At 48.9% G+C, this 27,614-nt stretch overlaps 7 protein-coding genes and 3 non-coding genes across 10 annotated transcripts; 3 read left to right on the top strand and 7 right to left on the bottom strand.

The window, feature by feature from the left end:
* Nucleotides 1-163: 163 nt before the first annotated feature.
* AO090103000040 (pentatricopeptide repeat protein) lies at nt 164-2,743 on the top strand (the record flags this gene model as incomplete). Its single annotated transcript, XM_001826605.3, has 1 exon — nt 164-2,743. One exon carries the CDS (start codon nt 164-166, stop codon nt 2,741-2,743), a length of 2,580 nt encoding a protein of 859 aa, XP_001826657.1.
* A 498-nt stretch (nt 2,744-3,241) lies between these two features.
* Nucleotides 3,242-3,706, bottom strand: AO090103000041 (uncharacterized protein; the record flags this gene model as incomplete). The annotated part of the gene is made up of 1 exon (XM_023233479.1): nt 3,242-3,706. One exon carries the CDS (start codon nt 3,704-3,706, stop codon nt 3,242-3,244), a length of 465 nt encoding a protein of 154 aa, XP_023093781.1.
* Nucleotides 3,707-4,685: 979 nt separating this feature from the next.
* Nucleotides 4,686-5,372, top strand: AO090103000042 (uncharacterized protein; the record flags this gene model as incomplete). The annotated part of the gene is made up of 3 exons (XM_001826607.3): nt 4,686-5,042; nt 5,099-5,169; nt 5,225-5,372. 3 exons carry the CDS (start codon nt 4,686-4,688, stop codon nt 5,370-5,372), a joined length of 576 nt encoding a protein of 191 aa, XP_001826659.3.
* Nucleotides 5,373-6,090: 718 nt separating this feature from the next.
* On the bottom strand, nt 6,091-10,089 carry AO090103000043 (uncharacterized protein; the record flags this gene model as incomplete). Its single annotated transcript, XM_023233478.1, is given in 12 exon segments — nt 6,091-6,211; nt 6,269-6,551; nt 6,562-7,579; nt 7,673-7,715; nt 7,774-7,792; nt 7,866-7,915; nt 8,052-8,999; nt 9,068-9,354; nt 9,413-9,465; nt 9,521-9,753; nt 9,811-9,984; nt 10,055-10,089. The coding sequence occupies 12 exon segments, from the start codon at nt 10,087-10,089 to the stop codon at nt 6,091-6,093; spliced, it is 3,264 nt and encodes a 1,087-aa protein (XP_023093782.1).
* Nucleotides 10,090-12,260: 2,171 nt separating this feature from the next.
* Nucleotides 12,261-12,365, top strand: AO090103t00002. Its single transcript has one exon. It is a non-coding gene; the product is annotated as a tRNA-Met (tRNA).
* A 560-nt stretch (nt 12,366-12,925) lies between these two features.
* On the bottom strand, nt 12,926-13,030 carry AO090103t00003. The gene has a single exon. It is a non-coding gene; the product is annotated as a tRNA-Met (tRNA).
* Nucleotides 13,031-14,646: 1,616 nt separating this feature from the next.
* AO090103t00004 lies at nt 14,647-14,746 on the bottom strand. The gene has a single exon. It is a non-coding gene; the product is annotated as a tRNA-Arg (tRNA).
* Nucleotides 14,747-15,165: 419 nt separating this feature from the next.
* AO090103000044 (Sec63 complex subunit SEC66) lies at nt 15,166-16,124 on the bottom strand (the record flags this gene model as incomplete). Its single annotated transcript, XM_001826609.3, has 3 exons — nt 15,166-15,567; nt 15,641-15,951; nt 16,025-16,124. 3 exons carry the CDS (start codon nt 16,122-16,124, stop codon nt 15,166-15,168), a joined length of 813 nt encoding a protein of 270 aa, XP_001826661.1.
* An 857-nt stretch (nt 16,125-16,981) lies between these two features.
* On the bottom strand, nt 16,982-21,412 carry AO090103000045 (chromatin segregase YTA7; the record flags this gene model as incomplete). Its single annotated transcript, XM_023233477.1, has 4 exons — nt 16,982-17,478; nt 17,869-19,911; nt 19,969-20,507; nt 20,766-21,412. The coding sequence occupies 4 exons, from the start codon at nt 21,410-21,412 to the stop codon at nt 16,982-16,984; spliced, it is 3,726 nt and encodes a 1,241-aa protein (XP_023093783.1).
* A 3,677-nt stretch (nt 21,413-25,089) lies between these two features.
* On the bottom strand, nt 25,090-27,047 carry AO090103000046 (putative C2H2 finger domain protein; the record flags this gene model as incomplete). Its single annotated transcript, XM_023233476.1, has 3 exons — nt 25,090-25,633; nt 25,857-26,944; nt 27,042-27,047. 3 exons carry the CDS (start codon nt 27,045-27,047, stop codon nt 25,090-25,092), a joined length of 1,638 nt encoding a protein of 545 aa, XP_023093784.1.
* Nucleotides 27,048-27,614: the final 567 nt, after the last annotated feature.

Raw genomic sequence — 27,614 nt, 5'->3', positions numbered from 1 at the left:
CGCGGCGGAGCTCGCGTTGACGCTAAACCAAACCGGGTGGTATTGGTTTTCCGCTGCGGAGCTTCATGCGGTAACTCTCCGCAAAACTTCTACTTTTGTTACTGTCACAGCAATTCTCGTTCACCAGTGTTCTTTTGTCAGATGATCTAACCGTCTATACTTCATGCTGCGCCAAGCTGTTCGAGGAGCTCGGTGGTATCAGCATGTGGCGCTCAGAACACCGTCGGCTCCGTCTCTTCCTTTGCTGCGTACATTCTCCGTCGTAGCGCTACGCTCCTTCCAGTATGGCGGCCCCAATGACAAGGTTCGGTTTTACGAGCAAGATACTCGTGGGAGCAAAAAGAGAAGGCAGGTCAATCCAGAAGCCGAAGAAAACGCTGATCGGGAGGAAGTGGAGGGCGAGCTGGCTAGACTTGAGAAGGAACTGCAGGATCTGAAAGAAGGTCCTTACGGCCCCAACAGTCAGTTCATCAGAGAGCTACCCGAGAAGGAAAGAGCCATTGCACTAGAAGCTCTGAGAAAATATGAGGCGGAGCATGGCAAGGATGAACCCGAAATTGGCCTGGAACAGGTTTTTGATAATGAGCTGGATGAGATGTTGAAAGAGGAATTCGAAGGTTTGGCCAAAGAAGAGGAAAACTGGCATTCGACAGGGCAGGATAACTCACCAAAAAAGCCTGTACGGCGCCCCTACGAGGTTGCCGTAACGACTCTGGAACACCATTCCTATATCGAGAAATTCAACCAATGCCTGACCCGAATCGCAAGCGATGGATCAAACGAACGACTCGGGGCAGAACTATGGAGATGGTACCGTCGTTGCAAACAGATGATCCCAGAATTCCTAGAGTCAATACCCGAAGAAGCTCTGACGTTGTTATGGCATGCTCAAGTTGGGGACTATACAAGATCTTCCCGCACAAGCCATATTCAAATACTCGCTGAAGACGCAATATCAGTTGGAAAATCGCTCTCGACGCCACATCTCCTCTCTTACATTGAGTCGCTCCGAAAGACTGGCAAAACAAAGGAAGCGCTAGATCAGTGGGAAGCACATCAAACGGGGCTTTCGCAAAATAAGCAAGACCTTGAAGCATATTGGAAATTGGGTGTACGACTCTTTGCTGCTGAAAATGACCCTCAGCGAGCACAGGACATCGCCCTCGCGTTTCTAGCAAATGACAAATCACGCGAACCTCGCATCCTCCTTCCAGTCATTACTGCTTGGGGGCGACAGCCTGGCAAAGAAGCTGAGGTCAAGGCCTGGGCTCTATATTTACAACTGAAAAGCTTTCTTGAGAACACCTTAACTATGGACGATTACGATAACATCAGCATTGGTCTTCTGAAAGCCGGTAGACCGAATCTTGCTATCGCAGTGTTCAAAGATATGATGGTGACAGGGCAAGACCCAGCAAACGATTCGACCTCACTCTATAAAGCAGCCGTCGGTCTTGTTGGTCATCTTCAGGCATCGAGTATTTCGGAACAGGATGTGAACAAGGTATCGCTTTCGACGCTAACGGTCCTACCTCGGAGGTTCCAGAACCGGTTCTTCTATGCCAGCTGGATGAAGAAGCTCATTGGAATGGGTGAAGTTGACTCTGCCGCACTGGTAATTGAGTTGATGTACGAACGAGGAGTGAAGCCGGATTCAAAGCACCTCAATGGATTGATAGCCGCTTGGTTACGTGATGGCAATCCCGACGCGCGAGAGAAAGCCGAACGACTGGGGTGGTCTATGGTTCAACAGCGGATTGACAGTATTTGGGCGCGGACCAATTCAACAGGAAGCTCTCCGAAATTGACCGTAAGCCCCGATCCAGATAGTCCTCGCATACCCAAATGGATGCAACGAGAGATCCCATCCGCGAACATCGAAACATTTTCCATTTTACTCCTCCATTATACCCGAAGAAGCGACGATGGGATGATCAAATACCTAGTTAAATGCCTCGGCGATGCTCAGATCAAGCCAAACTCCTATTTCATGAACCACATCCTATATGCCGAGCTCCGGAAACAGGATATCGGATCTTTGTGGGACAAGTTCCGAACCATGTCTGCATCGATCCAACCGGATCTGGAAACTTTTGCTTGCCTATGGGACTGCGGCAAACTTCAGTATGATCGCGGTCGCACGACGTTTGTTGCAGACTTTCCGTCTGCTCGCAGCCTTTATGCGGAGATGATGCAGTGGCATTCTCATCTCCCTACACGAGGCCGAGCCGCTGCGCAAGAAGAGTTCTCAAAAGAACTCTATAACCAAATAATTCGTTGCTTTTGTCTCTCTAAAGACCTCCCTGGCACACTGATTGCGCTTTACTCGTTGAGATCAATATTCGGGTTCTCCCCCGACGACGTGACCGCTCGTCTCATAATCCTGCAAGTTGCACGGATGGCCGGTGTCCCGCCTGGCACACCCAAGCGCCGGCTCCGTCGCCTTTCAACGACTCCTAAGAGCAAAGAGAACATCTCTCATGTCAACAGGCTGGTAGAGATCCTGAGCGAGCGCAAAGTGTCTGCACTCCAGGCGCGCGGGCTTACTCTCGAGACTCTCGAGCCGCAGGAGCGGGAGCAGTATCAGCTCGATATAATGACTGACCTTTTACGTATTATCATGGGCCGGGCTGCTACTGAATCGAGCAGAGTTGAAGATCAGATTGCGTCCGCCGCAGAAGAGATGAATGTCCTGGGGGTCGATCTTGGATCGTCGTTGGAGGATAATGACCTTTTACTGTAGGTCTATACCAGTCTCTTTATGGAAATCGGGAAAAGTACATCATGGTGTTTAGCGGCATTGCTTTATGAAATAGAAGATTGCCACGCAGCATACGGATCGGCGTTCAGGCGGTGGTGCTATGTATATAATCATGGCTCTTGTGTACTATAATAGATTCATCCTCTCTTGAGCTATCTTGGACACTTGGGTCGTCCTATGTTTCTGAACTTCAGTGGTTAATAATAAATTTGCGCCTCCTTTATAATTATCATCCAAGCCGGTTGTGGTGATCTTTAGAACTTCATAATCACCATTCATTCTGTTCGCTGAGAAATCACAACCGAAGCGTACAGTTAGGTATATAATCAGACTCCATCGTACCTACATAACTCAGAGCCAACTGCCAGGAGGGAGATACCACATAGACACACTCAATCCTCTATCAGACGTTCTAGATACCCCAAAGGCTTCGATCACGCAAGGTGTAGACCCATGGATCCTCTCCGAACCGGGCACCACCTACCGCAACAGAAGCCTAAAAGACCACAGACCACCCAGCAGCAGAAGATACAAGGGCGCGGACGCCGCAATCAAGGAAGCGGCTTCATTGCGGACATTGTATCTGGCAAAGTGACACGTGCTGGATCCAGCATAATGGCTCGGATGAGCGTCTCTGATACACTGGGTCATATTGCCGTCCACCCACTGTTCGATCGTTCTATTAGACACATTGAGGTAGAGCGTAGGAGGGAAGTAACGCTCAGGAACTTCGCACCAGTATTGGTGCTCGTTGTATCTATGGATGACATTCGGCTTGCAGCAGGTTCGCAGTGTGTCCAAGTCTTCTGGCTCGTTCGGTTGATCGCGAATGTAATAAGAACATACATCTTTTGAGTCCAGTTCGGGTCCGTGTAAGCTTTCCAGGGTCTGCACGGGCAGCTCTGTTGTTGCCGTCGTTGGCGTCGGTTTTTCTGTTGTAGACATGTTTCTGATTTCCTTGATCTCTTGGATATGGATGATAGAATCAGGTGAAACTAGAATAGTAAGGTCATGCAGATCTCACATGGCTCGAATATCTTTCCTCCGCAAACTATGCTGGGTCATCTTGTTTCCTACCTTATATGCCTGGGGGGTTATGGTTTTGCTGCTTCTGTCCCTCCGCCAAAACAGAACAAAACCATGGAAAGGCAAACGGTCTTTGTTCAAAGCTCTAAGGCGGTTACTTACCCAATCAGAGAGAAATGCATCGAGCAAATTGGTTTCTCTTCATGCGGGGGGGATTGTTGACAGTCCAGCACTGGTGGAACCGACGTTGAACAGCCTCCAGTGAGTTGCATAGCATAGCAAGGCTAAGACCAGATCAAACAAAGATACGATAGCGATATGAAATCTGATTAGCCAAATTTACACATAGTGTATCATAGACTTTCGTCGGGCGTAGTCTTTGTCTAGTTGGTCTTGCTCAAGTCGTACCTGACCTAACTACATGCAGTAGGGCAAGTGCCCTACTAATCGTCTGACTCTCATGAGACTACTGGCACTCGTCGGCATCTGTTAGATTCTTTCTTGAATTGGTTACACGAATGGAGATATTACATTCCAAGCTTTATCGGTATGGGTCTGACCGCAAGCCTGCAATTTCAATGGTTTTTGACAACCCGCGCTATCTCTCGTCTCTGCCGCACATGCACTTTACTAGTCCACCTCTCGTTGATTCCTTAACATAACTCATGAGGGGAAGACTGGCATTCTACTTGGATAAAGTTTAAGGGGTAACAGCATGGATGGGGGTGAACGTTTTGTATATATAGGGAAGTCAGGAACTGTTGTATGTTGAACCGTGCTTTACGCAAGATATCCAAGCCTTCCGAGCTTTTACGAATTGCAAGTCAGAATGTGTGCAATATACCTGAGAATCACCTTCCTTCTCTGCCTTAGCCTGTCCCTAGCACACGTCATTTACATGAATGACACAACAGGCGCAAACAACCCATTGGAAGAGAGACAGCTCATGGGCCACCAGTTTATGTGTTGTATGGGGGACTGCAGCTATGAGCTCGTTGGGGATGGAAACCCACATACGGATTATCTCCACAGGCAAATGACCAGTACAGGAGAGTGTCGAGATGGCCCAGGTGCTAAGGGCTGTGGAGTTGGATTCTCCACGAGTCATACATTTGGGTACACTGTCTCGGCCGGAGCGAATATCGGATGGTTCGCTCCTGGTTTCTCAGTGACAGAGTCATGGACCGTGGGCGAGACCAAGACCTGTAGTGCAGATATCAATGCAACGGTCTGTCTCTGGTACGATATGGCATATGTGAGTAGTACTCTATTTCGATCTTGCAAGTCGTCCATTCTAATACACCGTGACAGACCGCGTACACAGTACAAGTCGTCAATAGGCGTCTGTATAGCTCGGTGTGTTCTAACCAGCCCACAGGACCGTGAGTGATTGATGAGCTCTATCACCGTTGTTCTTTCACTGACCAGGTTGATTAGGCTCATCATGAAGGCGCCAAACGTCAACAATGCCGGTGGTGGTCATTGGTACTGTGCATATGGCGATGAATGCCGTGGGGAAGGTGAAGAATACTGGTGTCTGACGGAAGATTGCCCACCAAAGGGAAAGCCTAAACCTCAGGATTAAATCCAGACCCGATGCATACATATTATGTACCTAACTAGCCTATGTGTGAGGTACACAGCAAGCGTACATTCAACGGGGTATAGAGAGGGCGGTCTTCTGCATGTTGAGAAGTAGGAGTCATTGATTACTTCAGGCCCAGCGCTACTACATGTAATCCGATGCTCTTGAAATGAACCAGACTGAACGTTCGGCAGAGGCAATAGGACACTGTAGATGTTGCAATCACAAATGAACTTCAAGACAATGCACTCACTGTACAAGTGCATATTCCAACTCGCTCCTACAACAGGTAGCTCGGTACAACAACCACACAGTCCAAACAACACATACTGCTCCAGATGGCCATTAAATTTCGTTGACTCCCCCAATTTACGGAGACATAAAATGTCAACTATCGCAGACGCGTTAAGTCTCTATATTCCAATACGGCCATGGTAGAGGGGGAAATAACAGTTAGTTCCAGTGTAGGTTGATCAGGATAACTCAATAGTACGCCATACACAGATCTCTGTGTAAGCAGGAAAAGGCAATAGCTAAGGTTCCTCCTCACTGGAATATAAACGGTACTCTGAGTTAAGATATCGTTAACTTAATTCAACAGTTCTACCCAAACTAATCTCCAAACCTTCGCTATTCCAGCTAAGCTATGATTCTTTCCCAAGCTCTATAACATTCCCATCCATCATACACTCATTAACATAGACCAACATTACGTTATTTACCGGGCCCTATCAGGGTAGGCATCGTACAAGCCATCGGACACACTGATATCGCTGAAAGTGACTTCTCCCTCGCCATTATGGAAGAAGCTAATCTCGGTTGAGTTGGCATACCAGGTACTGCACTCGACATTAGCAAGTTTCTTGTAAATTGAAAAACATTCAGACAGGACTTACCGAGCCCAGGTAGAAAGGGCAAATCGTGAGTTAGCATAAACTTCAAGAACAGCGTTGTCAACCACAATAGTGAGATCCAAAGTCTCAATGTGCGACTCATCCTCTGCAGCAAGCTTGACATTGTGGCGGTTTCTGCCATGTTCTCTATAGGCATCCTTTTTCTTCCTCTCTTCTTGTTTATCATCATCGTCGCTCTTGTTGCAATTCTTATTGATGTCAAACAACCGCAGACGCCCTGACTCGGTAGTAGTGTTCAATTTCAGTGGTGGTCTGGACGGCTGCGCTTGTGTTACTGCGGCCAATGACGATAGATTCATTCGAGAATTGGTAGTAGATAGTTGTCGACTCAAGCTCCGAAGAGAGAATCTTGAAACCAGCTTGAACTCCAGGGTCACGAGCGGACTTGGGGAATGAGAGCTGGGCATTAAGAACGAAGAACTTGGTGGTGGGCGACTGCTTGAAGGGAACAGCACCGTCTTCGCAAAACGTGCGCTTCGGCTCGGTGAAGGACGTTTTATTTGTCATTGCCTTATATGTCTCTCTCGCAATCTTGATTCCCATTGTTTCAAGCTTGAGACAGCTATTCTCGCTATCTTTTACGCACCACGAGCCAGTCTCCGAGGCAAGGTCATTATCGACCACGTTGGAAATAGTCTGTTTATGTAATTTACGGGGGAGTAGTAGCGTATTTTGCCATCCCTGCTGCTCACTTGGGTATCCGGCCACGCCTCCGAAGACGTCTCCAGTCAGCCACACGTACGAGATAAAGCGATCAGGCGCACCGCTCTTCTCGGAGGCCTGAGACGTCGCTGGTAGGACCTTTCCTGCCGCGGCATATGAGGATATTCCCCAGTCAAGAACACCCGCCATGGTAGGCTCAAAAGTCACATTTCCGCCGTCCGGTTTCAAGATATTACCGGACGCCCACAGCATGCCATGCATCGAGGTAACAGATTCGGTGATTGGGCCATACGAACCCTCCACGCCGAGAGTGATAAAAGTCTCGCCGTTGACATTATAGCCTTCTTTGTCGAGACTGAACACATTCCCAACTTCGAAATTGTAGCCCCATGCCTTAGCCCAGTCACCGTTGCCACAGGTCGAGTTAACAGGCTCACTCCACCATTTTCCAAGGTACTCCCAGTCCTCATAACCCGATCCCTGGTTGCGATAGAGGAACACCCCGGGCCCGACATCGTGGACACCGCCCGAGATAGCAGCATACCAAGTGCCCGAGCTACTGCCAACAGTGTCATCTAGGTCCTTATTCTGGAAAACGTAAGGGTCACGGAAGGCAGTGACATCGATCCCCTACAATGGCATAACTGAGCCATTGGCTACAAAGGCTTTTGTTCCTTGGATAGCTCCTCTTTAAACTTTTAGCTTCTTCGTCGGTTTTCTGACTCGAAACAAGGGCGCATACCAACCAAATGACAGCGTCAACTTCCTATCCATAGCATAAAGAGTCATTGGCCAGACTTTCCTCCGATCATAAGGGATTCAACGGTATTGTGATCTTGAGACCTAATTGAGTTCTTTCCATACCACAACTATTCCGTCTCTGCAACCACTAAAATTCGTTGGTACAACGTTCTACCATAGCACAGGTGCAACTTGGCAACGAAAGAATGCGAGGGCCAGGAAAGCCTTTCTGAGTGAAGCAACTACTTCCGACTTTCAAATGAATGGATCGACACGCCCAGCGTATCTCTCTGTTGATTGACTCAATCCATATAAAGTACAACAACCACAAACAATCAACTAAGCCACACATATGCCTCACCATGAGTATGCTTCCTCAAAATACTCAATCCCTTCGTACCCCTTTTTCAGTATACGATGCACACTGCGTCTAACCTCATCTGACATATGGGGTGACCCGCATGTGAGTACCGCCATTTTGTGCCTGGCAATCTGCGCTTCTGTAGCGGCCCCATGGATGATATTCTCAATATTCGGGCGTCCACGCTCAATACGCAATTCCCCATTCTTGTTATCAGCAGCGCAGTGGCTATTACAGCCTTTCGTACAATGGAAGCGCCCAGTAAATCCTTCGATTTCTAGTGCACCAGCAAGTTCCCTACCACAAAGCTGCTGCATGAATACATGGCCGCGGCATGCCCAGACCAGAGTAAGGTTGGAAGTCTGGGTTTTTGTATCGTCAGATACCCTAGAGCCTGCCTTCGACAATCTGGAAACGTGATCATGAATGTAAGGTACTGCTGTTGCTATGCCGGTCCCACCAACGATCATGACCACAGTGCCGTAGTGATGCAACGGAAGTGTATGACCGTAAGGACCCTCCAAGGATATAGGAATAGAGGTTTGATAATATCCGTTCACAGCACTATCATCAGAGGATGATGAACGTAAACACTGGTCTTTCAGTCGCTTTGTCCAACCGTTATAAGGACGAATCCAGAAAACAAGGTTTCCAAGAGCAGGGTCAGTGGTAGAAGATTGGGATCCCTGTGTAAATACCTCTGTAGGAGTTGAAGTGAATGGGTTCTTCTCGTTAAGGGCTCCAGTCATATAGTGGGGTCCTTGTTGTGCATTAGATGAAGACGTTAATGGCGACGTTGGGTTTGGTGCTGTGTAGGCGCCGACTGTAAAAGGATGGTTTTCCCAGCCACGCCAACTGAATAATTGATATAGATGGAAGTAATGCCCTGGCAAAGGCCGGATTGAGCCATCTGCTTGGACGTCAAGTCGGACGACATCAGCCTCTTCACTATACGTTACCATTGCTGTAGTTGTTTGCAGATGCCCAGGGGTAGAGACGCGGATGTTGCAATATACGAGGCGTACGAGGCGCAAGAACCGATCACAGCACCATATGGCAACCACTGGCCAGAGGTAGGCGTTATATTTAGTTCCGAAAACGGAAGTATGTCTGTTTTATCTTGTAAGCCGGTCTCGCATCTGCCAAAGTCATAGACAGGGAGGGAGCAAAGAAGGACGCACTGGAAAAGCGCAACAAGAAGGATCACTGCAAATAGGATGTGCCCAACCAAAAATAACTCATAACATTTAGTACGAATGTAGGGAATGGAGAGGCCGCAAAGTAGCCCCATCATAGTGGCACCCTAAATATTAATTAATATATTAGCGGAAGGAATTTGACGTGGTTTAGCTTAGACTCACAATAATACCAAACTTGAACCAGAGAACATGCAATCCTTCTTCGTAGTAAGGTCCTTTGTGAGCCTTGTTAGTTATATGGCTACAACAGACAGTGATCAAGGTCCATACCATAGATCGTATCCAGAACAGTATATGATATCGCATGTACAAAGGCAAATATGGCTGTGAGACGACTCAGGTGCCGGTGGAAGACATTGAAAGTGCTGAAGCTCCAACCAGTGGCCCAAATGAAGATATTGTTCCGTCCAGCGAATAACCACACCCATGGCAAACAGGCATATGCGAACATGCTAGTCCGTTGAGCAACGTACTTCCATGCCTGCCGCGAAATAGTTGGCATCCTAATGAGCATGTTAGTCGACACAGTACCACATGGGTAAGAGTGCCATTATCCTTACGTGACATTCGGAATGAAGATGTCATGAAACCCAAAGTTGAGGATAATACACATGATCCAAAACCAGACCACAACTAGAATCTCCGGGCGATTCGGGATGCTACATCCCAGGAGCCGGCGTTGATGGTACGATCCGAGAGCTGCAGGGACGGCAATGTAAGCCTTCCAATAAAAGCTAAGACGATCCCGTATTCCAGCTTTGTCTGGTAACTGTTGTTCTCGCTTGCGCTCCACATCTCCTCTACCACTTCCTCCTTGGACATGCCGCGATAAAGTCCATAAACGATGCAGTATGCCGGTGAGCAAGATTCCGCCCCAGTAGCCCATTACACTCCAACTCAGCCGCGTTGATTTCGGTAATGCTTGATCTTTCGCTAGCTGTGATACAGAGTCAGTGGTGTTGACCAATTAACGAATCAAGAATATGTGTCTCACATAACTGTGGAGGGCAACAAGATAGTATGAACGTGACAGTAATACAGGTGATGTCAATATCATTTTTTGATATTGACTAGGATCAACATGCGGAAGCTCCGCTATGTATGCACTCGTTGTATTGTTCGGCATCGCATCAAGGTCCAAGGGACTGTAGAGCCCCTGGCAGTAATTTTCCCACAAGTTTACCCCGGCAGACAGTTCCTCATCCGAGCAGTATAGCTTTACGGATGTATAGATGGAGCTTACCTGCACAGTGTTGTTACATGCAGCATTTTGTGAGTGGGGGCCAGACCATGTTAGGGTTGATAGCGATTGGTAGATGGAATAGAAACAGTATTCGTCCAGACTGGAAGCAGAGAGGCCTCCCCAACAGTGAACAAGGCCCGTGAACGCAACTAGTGTAATGACATATAGATGCATTTTGGACAAGAGACCAACAGCGGTAATGACTGGCACTCGGAGAGCTCTTTCTGAAGGCACATACACCGTTCGAAAACCTTCATCTGGCTTGCTTTTATATGATATTTCTACGTACCCCCTCCCGTTGTTCGGTCTCTAGACTCAGATGCCAGTGGCTGTTCGATCCTATTGTGAATATGAGGAACCTCATTACCATTAGAAGAGGGAAATCATAATGCGTGGGGCCCAGGGCCGCGGTGGATTGCACCTAGCGCTTCAGTTCCATCTCGAAACCAGTTCTTGGTAGGGGATGAGTGAAGTAAAAGTGGGCATCGTTTTCGTATTGGATAGCACATCAATAATCCACGCAGATCACTTTCCTTTCACAAGATTTATATCATTCAATGACAGTCTCCGCTTTCATTCCTCGTGGAGCCATCGCCTATATCCCAGCCCACCATGGAGTATAGGCGATCGAATGAGCATCACTAGCAGTGCTATTATGTAAAATTTACTTTTCATAAAGTGCAAACACATGATAGTTATCAGGTCGTCGATCAGATTATAACTAGCCCCACATATGCTCGGCTGGCAAGTATATCTAAAGTGCGTCGATCATCCCATCTGAAGTTTTAGACTGGTTGATAATCCCGCAGATCTCACCTGAATAGCCAGTCCGTTGAGGGTAATTCTGCGCGTGTTGAGAGGCAAGATCACCCTCAAACAATATCTTGATTTTAATACTAAGTGTCTAACATGCTTTTACTTGAGCATGTGTACTTTTGAAACAGGGGTCGACCACTTTTCAACGACCTCATCAAGGAATGGATATGCCCACCATTAGAAGTATTTAATCGTATGAAACCACGGTGCTAGACTCACTGAGCACGGTGAAATTATGATCAACAACTACTACTTGTCGTAACTGGCTTAAGCTTTCCTCCATGCCTAGAAAAGCCAATTCCAGACAAGCTTCGGATCAAATGTTTCATCTTAGAGCTCGCCCACGTACGGAAGATGTCACATCTATCTACTCGATAGAGTGGGATACATTCGGGTACCGAAGAAATATCACAAATGGCTTTCAGGAATACCACTCCCCTGGCGCTCTAGTCGCACAAAGGATACTCAGATCAGCCGTCTAGTGCTGAGCAGACAACACACCTAGCTGGCTATACTCTTACCCCTCACACTGTTGTCGTGGTATGACCCTCAGAAGCTAACAGCTTCAGCTTATCTACGTATTAGTGCGGGATGATCAATAGTTCTCCGTGCCCCTGAACCGATATGTTTCAGACAGCACATCCACTGTGATATGCAGTAACTCTCCAGTGTCAGAAAGTGCATGCAACGCTGGTAACCTTACCACTACTGCTGCACAGTACCAATAACCAAGTTACTTTAAAAACTACTATCCATGTTCCTAACTACCCATAATAAAGAGTTTCTTACAGCATATTCTTATGCTACGGTACCATAGTTGAGTGCGTATCCAAAGACAGAGACCAGGTTTCTTGGCCTACGTGATGTGTGATTTCATTGATATGTGGTAATTGGAGGCATTAGCATTGCTATGACACATAAGACTAAGCTTTCGGGCTGGACTTCAACCAAGCTTCCATAGTCTAGTGGTTAGGACGGCGGTCTCATAGCAATATGACAATTCCTATCTAAAGGAGTTGCAATCCGCAAGCACGAGTTCGATTCTCGTTGGAAGCACTTTCTTTTTCTCCCTTTTTAAACCATTCTTATCTTTTTCCCATGTGCAGATCCGTACTCTGTATGCTTCATCCAAATAGCCTGCAACCAGTGCTATCAACCAGCTTCACGTATTATCTGCTTTATCAAATAGTCTCCCGCAGTGCAGATCCTTGCCTACAAGTATAGGGTATATACCGGCTGATCACAGATTGTGTGTGATATTACTACCCCGAGAGTCTGAACTGCACTTCCTAAACCCTGTAATAGACCCAAGTAGGAGGAAGGGCAACACTAAGGACCGCTGTCGCGGACCAACATCACACGGTCGACGGCCATGGTGAAGATATGTATTCAGCCATCAAAACATTCAAGTACGCTCATTGGTATCGTGGTGTTCCCCGGTTACCCAAGCTGATTGAATGCTTGATGGCGACAGGGTAACAATCCCTCTTCTAAGCTTGTAGGCCGTGGATTCGGCTTCATGGATACATACGCACAGCCTGCCTTCGCGGTGATCCCTCCTTAAGGAACGGGAGAAATAGGCCCAGTGTAAGCAAAATGAAAACAGCAAAAAAGAATGCTTCCAACGAGAATCGAACTCGTGCTTGCGGATTGCAACTCCTTTAGATAGGAATTGTCATATTGCTATGAGACCGCCGTCCTAACCACTAGACTATGGAAACTTGATATATTATTCTGTCGTAATATTATGCTACATAGTCCTAAGATTGGGTGACCTTATAATCCTTGCACAGCTCCATATATTTCATTTTCTTCTGCTTGTATACTTCTTCTCTTCTATGTTAGTTATGTGGATATTCTTTGAACGACTTTATGGATTAAGTCGTGGTTATCTTATTGCTGAAGTTGTTCCTTTAGCACTCCATGAGTAACTCGTGTGCAGTGTTACCTGCGTACATATATATTCTGGGCCCACCGGTATCTGCCGTGGTAGTATGGTGCGTATCTTCATAGTACATCGCCAAATATACTCTCGCCACCTGGACTACACAGGCTGTCACAAGCAGAGTGACCAATCAATTGCCAGTCAAAATCATACACCGGTGATAATAAATGCAGCACTGCCCCTTTACTAGACACAAGAAGCTCGACAAGGATCACACAAGAACTACGGAACCGAGCGTCAAGGTCAAACGCGCTCGGAAAAGGTGGCAATTTGTCCCAGTATTTGACTTTGGTAAAAACAGCAACGCGGAGACACCGACAAGTCAATCCCTCCCAGAGACCAAAACTGCAGCGAGACTCATTACTGACAGTGGCAGACACCGCGTGGCAACTAACACACCAACAAGGTAAGTCTGATAACTCCTTCCAGACACTAAGATTGCAGTGCTGGAAGGCCCACACGAAGCCTGACACGTTAGGACAAGGAAAAGCCTTTGAAGCTATACCATCTCCAATCGAAAGATTGCCGATACCATGGTGCCCTACACCAACCACCCTACCAGGGACAACATCACCGCACTCGTCATGCCTCCCCTTAAGGTTCGACCCTAACGCCCTAAAGATACCTTAAGTCAGTCGGCAGATAGAGAATGCATTCCGCCTGGGTCTGCTGAGCTTGGCCGGTATGTCAGCAAAATTATCCCTGGTAAGAATGGATAATTGGGTTGGCAATTTGAGTTTTAACTTGCAACAAGTTACACCCGGTAGATGTATCGAAGTCATTAAGCTGTGTGTTGAGTCAGCATCTGGACTAGCACCGAGCGACATGGCCGTTGGTGAATTGTCCCGTGAACCCGGCGTAATATATAACGAGATGTTCCGTTTGTCCCCTAGACCGCACATACTAGGTACTACAGCGCTGGCTGGGGTCTAGTATAGATACTAATCAGTCTGATACAGTGAGGCAAGAGCCCCGAGAAGGTTGAATACATCGATCCCCTAGTGGTAAGTTGGCTTACCCACTCTGAAATTCTGCAGAATGAAGAAACACGGGACAATGCACTGTGGGAATGGGGGAAGGTAGAACTTGACCACGTAGTTCCTCCATATTTTCTATATCACCAACCTGGCTCTGGCCTCTTAGGGTGTGATACGGTTGGCCGGAGTCATCAACTGAAACCTAGCCTAGCCGTATGCTATAGATAACTTTCTACACAAGCACCAGGTACTTTCCTTCGGTCTATATCCACACCATCCAGACAATATTGGACTTCAGCTCGAGAGTTCTGATCACATCTGAATGTCCTTCAACACAGATTGCACAACCAAGTTGAAGTACCAATTACTCACGAGCCAATCTCGATAGTCGACTCAACGAATCCTAAAAAAATAACGACCGACCTGGGACTCGAACCCAGAACCTTCAGTTGTGATCTATTGACCAATCAATGGCCTGCTAGGAGACTGACGCTCTACCATTGAGCCAGCCGGCCAGGATCTATTTAATCAGGGACCAATTTTGACACTATTGGCCTACCGTGACACTGGGTAAGAAGTGTCATTGTGTCGGTGGATTAAAGTATATTATGGTAGATATAGCTTGGCGAGCTATTTTGGTGGAAGGGCGGACATTTCCAGATTAACACCTACGAAACATATGCGCTGGTTTGTGTTATGGTAACTGGTTGTTTCGCCCAGGGTATCTTAACCCGACAGTAAAATCACTTCCTCATCAAGAAGAGAGAAATATCGTACAAATGTGACCAGCCAAGAAACATCATTATTGTCTCTCGTCTAACATCAAGTTATATAGAGCACACAACGTACACATACGTTTGATGAAAAAAGTGTAAGAGTATCTTTTCATGCATAAACGAAACGGAAGCGAAAGAAACACCCGAACGTGCAACCATTATTTCTTGCCCTTCTTCTTCTTCTTGCTTGGGGACGCCGGACTCCCAGGCTGCTCATCAGCCTCGACCAAAACTGCATCGTCATCGCTTCCAGTTACCGAGGACGGCGCACCAGACGACTCGGGGGTCTTTATTGCAGGGGTGGAGCTGCTGGTCGTGGTAGGGGTTGTGTCAGCTGGAGCTTCGGTTTTCTGCGGAGGTGCGGTTGAAGTAGAGTCCTCGGCGTCCAATTCCTTCATGAATCCTTCCTTGATGCTGGCTCTCCTCTTCTCCCACCATTGACGCTCCTCGTCCAACTTGGCCTGCTGCTCAGCGATGCGCTCGCGATAGAGGGTGTTGTTCATCATTTCATTGGCAGATTGGAAAATCGTTTGGCCCCAACCGGGTACATATGCGTTGGCCTAAGTTCGAACCATTCAGTCACCACATCCTCAAGATATGCAGAAGTAAAGCACAAGGAGAAAAATAACTAACCTCAGAAACAACATCGCGAACCTCATCCTCCATCTCCTTCTCCGCCCTCTGGAACCGTTGCCACAAATCATCACCCACACTACCACGCTGAAGTAGCACACCCAAAGCCTGTTTCTGACTGCGCAGGGCCAAAACCCGTTTGATATCCTCCTCTGCACGTCTTAAGAGCGCAGCCTTAAGCACCGACTCGGGTACAGCAGGCGCCTTCTTCTCCTTAGAAGAGGTCGCAGGCGGGTCAATGTGAAGAAGGGAGAAATAGATATCTCGTTGGAGGTGAGCGGGGAACCATGGTTCTAGAGAGTATGCCTTTTCTATATGTCCGCGACGGGCCTTGGTTAGTATACTAGATGAACGTGGCTTCTTTGGGAAAGGCGCTGAACATACGGGCTTTGCGCTTGCGGTATAATGAGGAGAAGGTTGCTAGGGAGCCGATTAGAACACCTAGGTAGGCGAACGGCACGGCGAGACTGAGCCAGTTTACCATGGCGTTGTATAGGACAGATATGGCTGTCCTGGAATAGCGATCGAACGGAGTTTAAATGTCGGCGGGGAGTATTCAGGCTGGGGTCATAATATCGTTGCTGGTTTTCGTGTGAAACCTTCGCAGCGCTGTCTGCAAAGAATGTTGAAAATAGAAAAATTGCGCGCGACACCAAGCAGCACAATGTCGGAGTTGTATGAGGGAGGGAGAGATAATCGTAGTGTTCCTCGCCGCAGGAAAGGGAAATTTGGTGAGGCGGTGATGATCGCGCTCCTTCGGGAAAGGACAGGCTGGTGTCTTGGCCGCGTCACATGTTCACTGCCATACGAGTATACGTTCAATTCTCTAGGGTTTATTGACACAACTCTAGTCACTGATGCTTTGTTGTCTGATGCATTTTATCTACAAAATTGTCCACAAATTTTGAAGGAAATGAGATGTCTTAAAGCATACATGCACGAGCTCACCGTTCGCGCGAGAGAAAACAAACCGGCCCTTAAAAACCCGTAGTACCAACCAAAAAGAAACACACTCGCAGGCTTGCAGAATAGCCATTCCGTAGATAATAAGCAAGATAGGAAATGTCAACAAGATAGGTATAATCTGAGAGTAGAAGATAAAAGAGGATAGAAAAAAAGAAAAAAAAGAAAGATCCTAGAGCCAGCATCGACTTCATTACACAAGTCCATTGTCAAAGTACACAAACACCTCTAATTCAACCCTATACCAAGCGAAGAGGAAATAATGGGTAGGAAAGAAAGGAAACGAAGAAAGAGAGAGGGTGAGGGAGAGAGATTGAGGGGTGGAGGCAAGGGAAGAAGAGAGAATTAAGGGTTCTCTTGACGAGGGCTGCAGCATAGTTACAGGTGTTCGAATGATGAACCCAACTGTTCCTTCGTCCTTTGACTGATAGGACCAATTTCCTGCATCGCCTGCATGTCTTCGAGGATCTCATTGAATGAGTCCCGAATTCCAGCGGCCACTTTGCTGCGGTTCCATTCACCACGCGTGCGCCACAGGTAGTCCATTAGGCTAGTGTTGATCTGCTCAAGCTGCTCCACCGAGCAGCCACTGGTCCGCTGGGTGAGCTGCTCGTGCAGATTCTGGACATACTCAGAGTCCACGATTAGCTTTGGTGAGTGGTCCTCATCGTTCAGTATCGAATGGAGATTAACTGGCGGATGAGATGACGGCTTTGTGGATTCATCGAAAAGAGGCACGGGTGGTTGTGTTTTCGGTTGCGACTGACTGCCATTCACATGGTGTTCGGGCTGCGAGTCTGCGTTTCCGGGAAGAGACTCGCGTGGCCTCGGTGACGGCTGGCTGCTGTCACATTGCTGCGTGTCTGGTAGATGCTCTTCTAATCCCACCCGGTCTGGGTATTGAGTAAGGTCAGGGAAATCGTGCCTTATTGCTTGACCCACTATGGGGCTTTGTGTATAATTTGGACGGAGAGATGATTGATCTGACGATTTTTGGCCTGACGTTGTTTGTGTAGTAGAAGCTTCGTTAGCGTAGTCGTGTGGCTGAGATCCCGGAGCCATTGGAGTCATCGGCCCCTTCTGCGAGAAGCTCGAAAGACCTGATTCGCGTCGTATCTGCTGGGAAGGCGCTGTGTGGGAATACGGTGGTTTTGGCTGCGCCGATGGCCCGAATGAACTGCCTTGCGTGTCTCTTGTGCCTGAGTGGTCTTCTGAATTGGTCATGTAGACATCACCGTCCCCATCTGGCCTCGACTCATGTGAACCATTGCTTGTCGGTCCACGGGCGCTCAGATCATTGAGATCTGAGCCTCCGCTTTGATGGTAGCCGTTGGTCAAGAAGCTTGCCGTTGATTGTCGTGTCGGCGTTACCGGTCTGGCCTGCTCCTTGGGAGCGAGGTCAGGGAATGTCTCGCCTAGCACCACAGGGCCACTTGAAGGACCCGACTCGGTATTACCATGCGGTACATTATGGTTCGCCGTGTGACCCAAAAAGCCTCCCTTTTCTGCTTCCTCGACCCTCTTGGCCTTTTCAGCTGCGGCCTTTTCCCTTGCCAGTTCCCGAATGTAGACATTCTCGCATTCTGCGACGAGCTGCGGCTCGGCCTGCTCGATGGTGGAGATATCAACTTCAACGTTAGACAGAAGCTCGTTGGCTCTCAAGATCCTCTCTTGATCGCCAGTCTGTCGTGCATCTTTGGCTAGTCGCTTTATGTCCGCCAGGAAGTCACTGGGTCGTTTATAGTATCCATTGGAGAGGCGCTTTTCGATGGTAACGATTTCCATATTGTAGAAGAATTTACCCGACACGGTTTCCCAGAGTCCCGGGACGCCGTGTTTGTCATAAGCCTTCTCGAATGGCCGGAAGGTGGTCCGCTGTTCAATCGGTAGATCGCTTGTGACGATGTTGGGATCATCCTCTTCCCAGAGGTACCGGATCTGAGACTCATCGATCACACCGGTTCTGAACCGTTTGTACTTCTTGATCTGGTCCATGATAGGCTGGATCCTAATTTTTAGAAGATTCAGCGTTTGGTGATCTTTCTTTTTCTGAGCTTTTAGCTGCTCCTTGGTGAGTGGCGTTGTGGGCTTTGGCGGAGGTGGAGGCGCAATCTCCAGGGTCTCGAGTTCCCTCTTCTTACGGTTCTCGGGATCCGGAAAATGCGCTGGCGAGGTTTTGATGTACTCGACTACCTTACTGAAATACTCGTACCGTGCTTCATTTCCTGGCGCTTTCAGGTCGTAAAAGTTTCTCTTCGAAAACCCAAACATCTGCCGTAGCAGCCCGGTGTCGATTTCTTCTCCTGTTATCTCCTGGACTCCGAGAAGCAAGACAGGATCAGTGGGAGGTATCGACCGCAGCAAACCCAAGAAGGTGGAGAGAACGGCTTGCCCAACGGTTTCGGACCAACTTTCTATGTTGGGAATGTATATCACACTTGGCCTATGTCTCTTGACCTCTGCAAAGAGCTGTATGACAGCTGCTTCCGGGGACCGAGTCGAATCACTAAGGAGAGTAGGCAAATCGAACGATTGCACGTGCAGTCCTTCAAAGTAGTGCAAAATGGCAGCCGCCAGATACTGTTGGCCCATGCCCATTAGTCCGCGAAGCAGCATCCTGGGCCTGAAAACTCGCGACCTGTCGAATTCCTGTTGCATCTGCTCGCGTTGGAAACTTCCAGCGCCCTCGGGCTCCTCAAATTGTGCTTCTTCCAAAGCAGTGAGCCGTTTTCTTTGTGGAAGAATTTCGGAGAGCAGGGCTCTAATGTCGGCCAGAGGATGACGTAGTAACGGTTCGACTTCCTTGGGGAGCGGCGAGGCGCCGGATGAAGTGGACCTCTCTGATGATGGGACCATCTTCTTGATCGCGAGCATAAAGTCCTTCGGGGTGACATCGATGTTCTTCGGATCGATAAGAAGCTTCTTGTCGGATTTGTAGATTTGAGGATATCTTCTTTGTACTGCATTAAGAGCGGCTTCTGTGCAAAGAGCACGAAGGTCGGCTCCTCCATAACCCTTAGTGATCTCAGCCAGCTCATCCTTGATATGGCCCGGAAGAGGTGGATCCCAGCCCTTGGTATGGATGTCGAGAATAGCGCGCCGACCTTCGGCATTCGGCAGGGGGAAGTAGAACTCTCGATCAAAACGACCCGGACGGCGTAGAGCAGGGTCAATCGAATCAGGTCGATTGGTGGCACCAATAACAATGACTTGACCACGGCCATCCATACCATCCATCAACGCTAGCAGAGTAGAGACGATAGACGCATGGATCTGTTCCTGTTTGCTTGATCTCACTGGAGCCAGACCTAGAGGTAGATAAGTCAGTAGTGTTAGGGCTCTTTCTTCAGGGGTTGTTCACTTACCATCAATTTCGTCGAAAAAGATAATGCTAGGCTGTGTTTTACGAGCTTCCTCGAATAGTAGTCGCAGCTGTCTTTCAGCCTCACCCACCCATTTGCTTAGCGCATCAGCTCCTTTTCTCATGTAGAATGTGACTTTACGGCCTTCGGAGCTGACACTGTTCGCCAAGGCTCTGGCTAAAAGGGTTTTACCCGTTCCAGGAGGACCATGGAAGAGAACTCCTCTAGGCGGCACGATGTGGAAACGCTGGAAGATCTCCGGGTATAGCAGAGGAAGAGACACCATTTCCTTCAACTGATCAATATGGCCCTGCAAGCCTCCAACGCTATCGAAATTGACACTCATATCCACACCTAACGGGTCTGCATCCGCAAGCGCCTGCTTATCCTTGACTTTGCCCAGGTTTGCCGGAGTCCCTGAGAGACCTTGCGCAGCGTCGTGTGTTTGCGTCTGGCCGGGGAGAAGACCAGCGCCGTGTGGCCCAAGAGCAGATCCCACACCGGCAACGGAGCCACGTGGGTGATGCAACCCTTCATCATCGCTGCTATCACTGTCAACGCCTCCAGTCGCAGCAGGTGCCCCGGGGGGAGCCAGAATCGCAGCTGGGCCACCGCCTCCGAAAGGTCCATAAGTAGGGAATAGGGTGCGTTGCCAGCTACCGCCGCCGCCACCCCCGCGGCCACCACGGCGCGAGGGAGATTCATTGACCTCGTTCTCGGCTTCCTCGATCGGTAGAATTAGGTCCGGTCGTATGATTCGATAATCCACATCCTTGCGGCTGCGCCGAGGTTTTTCATACACAATATCCGTCTGTAATCTTCTACGAGGTCGGCCACCCCTCAGATCCTCAAGTTCTTCGGCGAGTTCTTCTGCAATATCAGCCGCCGCTTCGGATTGCCCACGAGATCGAGACGCCCTCTTGCGAAGACCAGGACGCCGTCCGGCGGCGCTGTCCTCTTCATCATCGCGTGCTTGACTGGCTTTACGGGGAGATGCGTTGGATTTTCCGGTCTGGGATACCTCATCATCATCGTTCGAGTCTTCCTCTTCGGGTTCAAAGTCGCTCTCCTCATCATTCAATCGCTTTCGCTGAGAACTCTTCGGTTTCTTTCGACTGGAGCGACGAGGCCCTGACGGTTCCTCTTCATCTGGCTGCTCGGGCTCCTCGATTTGCTGGCTTCTGTTTGGACGAGTTCTTCTCCGGGTTACTGGGCCTTCGTCTTCGTCTTCATCCTCTTCGTGTTCAGCATCTTCGTTCTCAGACTCGGGAACAAAGCCCTCGTCGGCTTCTGCCGCTCCTTGCTGGTCATCCCCAGCGGATATGGGCCCTTCTTCGAAGCTGGCCTGCGCACTTTCCATGATCTCAACCTGGGAGCCTTTGACTTCCGTGGTGGTCTCTTCAATATACTCTTCCTGCTTCTCCTGAGTCTCTTCATCTTCTTCCATGACCGTAGGAACCTGCTTCGATGAGCGAGATCCGCGGCGATTTGGTCGAATTACTTCAGCCTCTGGACTATGTGTACCTCGTTCGACTGTTTCCACATGGCGACCTGAGTTGGTGAGCGCGTAAATGTCTTCCGACGCGCCTCGTGTGCGTCGGGTGACTCGTCGGTTTCCTTGGTCCTGCTGTGGCTGTCGCTTCAAAGCATCACCCAATTTTAACGTGACCACGGCAGTTTTGCGTTTCTTTGGTGAAGTTTGTTCTGATTCACCGTCGTCATCCTCGAAGCTACTTGAATCGCCTTCGTTATAAAGTGGACGGTTCGTGGCCGCCCTTCGCGCGACGAGGCCTCTTGCATTCCTCTGAGCGTTGATATCAGGTTCTTCCTCCGACTCTTCATAAGACAATTCCTCATCCTCACTGAAGAAATCATCATCGTCAGACACAATGTCATCGTTGGAACGGCGACGAGGTCTCTTCTTCGACGGCTTGGACTTCTTCCTCGACTTGGAACGCGAGACGGAGCGGCGAGATGAGCGGGGGTGGTCGCTGTAGTCGTCATCGTCCGAATCGGACTTGTTGGCGATTTCTTCGATTGAGCGCTTCATACGAGCCATGGTATCGTGCCAGAAAGGCTTGAGCGTTGGATCTCTTTTGATGGTCGCCATGTGAGCAAAAACGGAATGATTCGAGACAAATTGCCATGTGATAGGTCATTGAAGACACGGGAAATTCGCGCCCAGGGAGGCTGATGGAGATGTAGAAATATGGATGGAACTCACCAGGGACTGAGTGAACGGAAAAGTAGAACGTATTGTGACGTTAAACAAAAAGTAAACAGACCCAAACAGATACTGCCATTCAGCACAAGACAATGGTATTGTTTCTCATGCAGTCAGACAAAGACCTAAGCTCCCCTGCAGACACGATACATCAACGTTGGGGGGACGACGTGCCGCCCGTGGACAAGAGATGGTTATGTATACCACGGGGCTACGGCGAAGCGCAAAGCGCAGGGCCCCGGGAGAGAGAAATCGCAGTGAATCTCACGACAAAGGCCGGTACGGGAAGGGGAGGGCCGATCGCATCCAGTGACTGAAAAACACGAGATGGCGCACAAGAATCAGAAACGAGCGAAAAACGAAACGGTCAAATGGGCCAAAATCCACGCTGCCACACAAGTAACAAACATCGAATAAACGGGCGTGGGACAAGAAGATCGAAGGGCGGAAAGACTCGCGCACGCCTTTTGCCTGGCCTGCTCCAGCCACAGCTGGCCGTCCGGCTAGTCCTGCCATTCCCGGGGCACGAGCCACAGACCCGCGCCGCAGCTAGGCCTCCTTCGGGGTTAGCGCGCCGGTGCACGTGCCTTCATCCGCGTCATTTTGCCCATTTTTGCTCCACGGCGGCAGCAAACACTACTCCGTACCGTCGATTTTCCGTCGTCGTGTAAAAACACAACAGCTCAACCCTTTCATCGTCCTCCCTTTGCCGCACCCATCACTCCCTCTTCTCACCCACGTAGAGTTCACTAGAAATCATCTGTAAACCTAGTCACAGTAGAGCTCCAAGCTTCGATGCAGAGATTCGGTCAATATCGACCGCTCTCCGACCGGATCTCGACGTAGTCCAGGGCGCAAACCCGAGGTGCCAAAAGATGGAAGAAGGAAGAAATAGGTCGGTCAGGAACCTCGACCTTTCCCCAGGTCCTCGAAGCTTATCGTCCTTAGGCTCCTCCCCGCCTGTCCATCATGATTTAATGCAGAGCCGCTTGCCTAATGCGGATATAGCGACTTTCCTGTCATGTGATTGCTGAGTCATCAATTCTTCTTTCATCCACGACTCAGTTTGGCTTTGTATATAAATACATACATCCCGGAGAACCCAAATCAATTCATTACCTCTAATCCCAGTACATAAATTTGATCGGATAATACCTCTTTACCCTCTCAATATGTTTCGCCGACTGCCACTTACACGCCCCTCGCCGCCCCGTTTCCTCTTCACTGCATTTTCTTCTCGCAGACCGTTTAGCACCACCGGGAGAAACTTGAACGCCAACCAATCCAGTTCGTTCAAAGAAGGGGTAAGTGCTTCCTAACTTTGGCTTTCGTTCTTGTCGTAAATTGCGCCATGGAGCTATATAAGGCAAGGTGTCTATAACAAAGATATATCCATATGTTCTTCAAGTTTAGGAGGCCAAATAAACATCCCCCAGAAAAAGGCTAACTCATCCCAGGCATCCCGTTATAAAATCTTTGCAAGTCCGTTTGCCAAGGTCTTCTTGGGAGCCATCTTCACATACCAAGTGATTTACTGGACATGGCTGAAACTTGAAATGGATGAGTCGAAATATATTAAAAATCGTACGTGTTTACGGAATTCCCCTATTGTTGCCCCTGGTCTTTTGCCTCCCGCATTGCTTCTAACAGTTCATCACAGAAGAAGTGGCAGCTTTAGAGAAGCAGGCTAGGGAGCTGACGGGCGCCCAAAAATAAGGGCTTTTTATCTTATCCTGCGTGAACATTGTATTGTATATACCCCGGATGTCAATGTAAGAACTGTCGTTACTTTCATATCATTTAGAGCTAGTTTGGTAGGGTCAATATGTATGTACAGCATCCTTTAAGAGGATTCTATATATCCATTAGGCCGAGGCTGGCGCTCACTCCCACAACTGCCACAGAAGCTATGAGGGCAATATAAGCATTGGGCGGTATAAGACCAAGAAAACGAACCCTGCGTACACTGACACTGTTCTCGGGTTAGCCTATCTTTAGTCTCACAAACCAATTGATCCAGAGTGACTTACGCAGTAGACAAGGTTCCCATAATGGGATTGGATCGCATCATCTGTCTTATATCTTTTCTCCATTGCCGGAATATCCGCCCGAGCATAGTAGTCTAGAGACGGTTGTGGGGCGGAGAATTTGCGTTTTCGTAAGTTCGTCTGGTCGGGAAGAGAGTTAAACATAGGAAAATTGTTTTGGAAATGAGTGTTCACTTGGCGAAGTGAAGGATTCTGTACTTGTTCTGGGGCTGCCATCGGGGTTTCATCCCGTTGGTTCTCACCCTCAGAGTTACAGATACTGCCGACAGTCTCATCGTCGCTCACATCGTCCGCTGGAGGCTCGCCATCTCCATCTTCGTGCGTGCTGATTCGTTCCTTTCCTTCATCGCGTTCTGCGCCCTTGGTCAGATGCCCCGAAGGAAGGAGCCAATCCTCAATCCGCTCGCCATTTTTGAAGTGCTCAGAATCTATATGATTGAAGCGCTCATTCCACGCGGCAAGGCCCTGGCCCTTTAGTGGGATGATGTCGCGACAAAAGCCACACCAGAATTGCGACTGTCCGTGCGGACCGATGCTGTTCTTGGCGAGTGCAGCTTGTACCTCTTTATCTTCTGCATGGTGATGCTTCTTCAGATGACGGGTATATTCTCCTTGGTTATAGAATAGGCGAGCACAAGATCGATCCCCTTGCGTAGCATCGGGAAGGGTGCAGCGCCAACTCTGCAAGGGGAAATGCTGGGAGTTCTCGTGTCGTTTCCAGTCGGCTTTGCTACCGAAGGTCTTGCTGCATTTTTCGAATGTGCAACCATACGGTCGCTCATGGCGCTTCTTGTGTTTCCTTGAGGTTGAAATATTAGGACTTTATTTCAGATACAAGCGACGTATGATCACCTACTTCATTTCACAGCGCAGACGCGTGCGCTTCGTGCAGAATTCGCATTGTATCCAGCCTTTTTTGTCGGACTTACTGTCAGGCACCGTCTGCGAATCAGCCTGACTAGGCTCTGGGTTTCCGGACACTTGGTCTAGAGCTGCAGATAAAATCTTCTGCATAATCTCCCGCTTCTGATCGGACAATCCGTCATTCCCTCCAAGTGTCTCTACTTTGTCGCCCATATGGTGGCTGTGTCTGCGCTGGCTGTTACCGTTATCGTTGCTACTGCTGTTCATCATTCTTGCCATGGCGTTGACCATGTTAGTAGCCATCTCGGATACCATATTTTCCATTCTGTCAGGTTGGGCGTGTCCTAGCCGAGAAGAAGTGGAAGAAGGATCCAGGTCCGTGGTAGAGCCCAGATTGAGGGTCGTCAGGGCCGGTAGATCAAGGCGCTGCGTAGTATCTCTTGCAGGAATGCTTGGTGTACTATCCAAGGTGGAATATCTCCGTTGAGTCTGGGGGTCCTCAACTGGTTGAAGGCCTGACTGATTAGATGGCCTAAAGACAGGCGTATCTGGAGACCGCAAGCTGTGAAGGTCCGGACCAGAATCTCTTCTCACATATTCTGATTCAGAAGCAGCAACCATTGCCTCATCCGAGAAGCGGTCGGCAAAAGATGAAGGCTCAACACGTGGCTTTACATAAGACTCATACCAATCATGCGACCTGGATGAGCTTAGTGCTTGCTTTTTCTGACGTATTCGTAGACAAGCTGACTTACCTTTTCAGTAATTCACTGGTATCCTCGTCATTGTGCATCCGGGAGAGATGCTGACGGAAGTTGTCCAACCGGGGCCATTCCTTACCTCGGCGTGGACAGTTACGCCCAAAACACATGTACAGCACTTTGGGGCCGCGTTCTGGTTCCTGTTTGTGGACGCACTTTTTATGTCGTGCAAGATCATTGATGGTACCGAAGCCTTCCTTCCGCGTACAACCGGGCTCGTCGCATTTGAACAGCTTTCTATGTCTCGCTTCATGCTTCCTGCTGCCAGTCAACTTTATGATTCTTCTGCAGAGTGAATTTTTTAAAACATGCTGAAAAGAGTAAACATACCTCTTATCGGATGGACATTTGCCCGTCCAAGGGCAGTTGGGGTAATCACATGTAATCACATCATGACACATCAAAGATGGTGATTCGACTATCTCCAGCGCATCGACGACTGTGTCGCCACAGTGGGATGGGCCAAGGTCCAACATTGATGCTCGATCTTCTTGTTCATGTTCATGCGGCGCCAAGAATGGGCTGCTGACGGAATCAACTGCGTAAGACGACGTGGTGACCGAACGCGTGGTACAGCTGCGACTGCAGTATCCTGAATCCGAGGGGTGGAAGCCATTATAATGACTGTCACTCTCGGAGATTGCGCTGTGCTGCCCCGTCGAATTTTTGCGGCCACCCTTGGGCGTCTGCTGGAGCTTATTCGCGTTGGGAAACCCCCATGTCGACGTGCTCACCGGCACGCCTGTCACTTGAAGTGGGTTCCACGCATCTTGATTGCTCGTTAACCGCGGGTGATGGTACTGAGAAACATCCAGGCTGGGCTGAGGCGGTGGTGATGATGCTTGCTGGTGATGTGGTGGCCATTGGTTGAGCATAGATAGATGGCTGTGCGGGATTACTGCGGAATCGGGACCGAATTGCAGGCCCAGAAAAGACGCTGGATCGCTTAGAGCATATTCAGAGGTTAAAAACCCATCCGACGAGAACTCTAACTGCGGTGATGTTGGTGCGACCTGCCGGTCCAGCATACCTTGGAGGATATCCCCCGAGTTGTCCCAAGCCAGTCTTTTGGGGTTAGGCTCCTAAAGCAAATAGGCATAGTCAGTGTACTAGTCCAATATTTCACTGACGGCTGACGATTGAGGCAGGACTGAACGAGACCGGACGACAGTCACATACGCTCATAGCTGCCAAGTCAGCTGTCTAAAATGACCTTGCCGATAATCGTTTCCACGTCTCGGATGTATTGACAGGCTCAAGTAGTGAGGGGCGGGGGGGATGTGTCAGGATAGCGCGTGAGCTGAGTAGCGGAGTGATTTATATAGATGTTTAAAGCGCTCACAGGCCATGAGTCTAATATAACTTCTTTTAGGCACCATCCGCAGTCAAAATGGTCTTCTTGTAGAAATGATGATAGTTGAGACCAGATCGAACATAGTCAAAAAGGGAAGCTGATGGGAAAGTCGGGCAGTGAGGCTGAGTAAGTTCTGAGATGAAACATAGACTGGGATATGACTATGAAGAAGATCCGTTTTTAAATAGAACAAGGTTAATTAACACACTCCCTATATATAATTAATAAAAGAAACGACAAGGGAAGACGAGCGTAAGCATCAATGTTCAACGGTGGAAAAGAAGGGAAAGGATAGACGATGTGATCGACGGGCTGGTGGTGGACACTAACTCACTCCATCGCCAAACCCCACGCGATAACGTGTTCAAACTTCAGAGAGAAAAGGGAAGAGAAGATTC

This window comes from Aspergillus oryzae, chromosome 8 (genome assembly GCF_000184455.2).
Source record: "Aspergillus oryzae RIB40 DNA, chromosome 8".
NCBI classification, from domain to species: domain Eukaryota; kingdom Fungi; phylum Ascomycota; class Eurotiomycetes; order Eurotiales; family Aspergillaceae; genus Aspergillus; species Aspergillus oryzae.
Note: the sequence above shows the minus strand (reverse complement) of the source record. Positions and strands in the feature narration are given on the sequence as shown.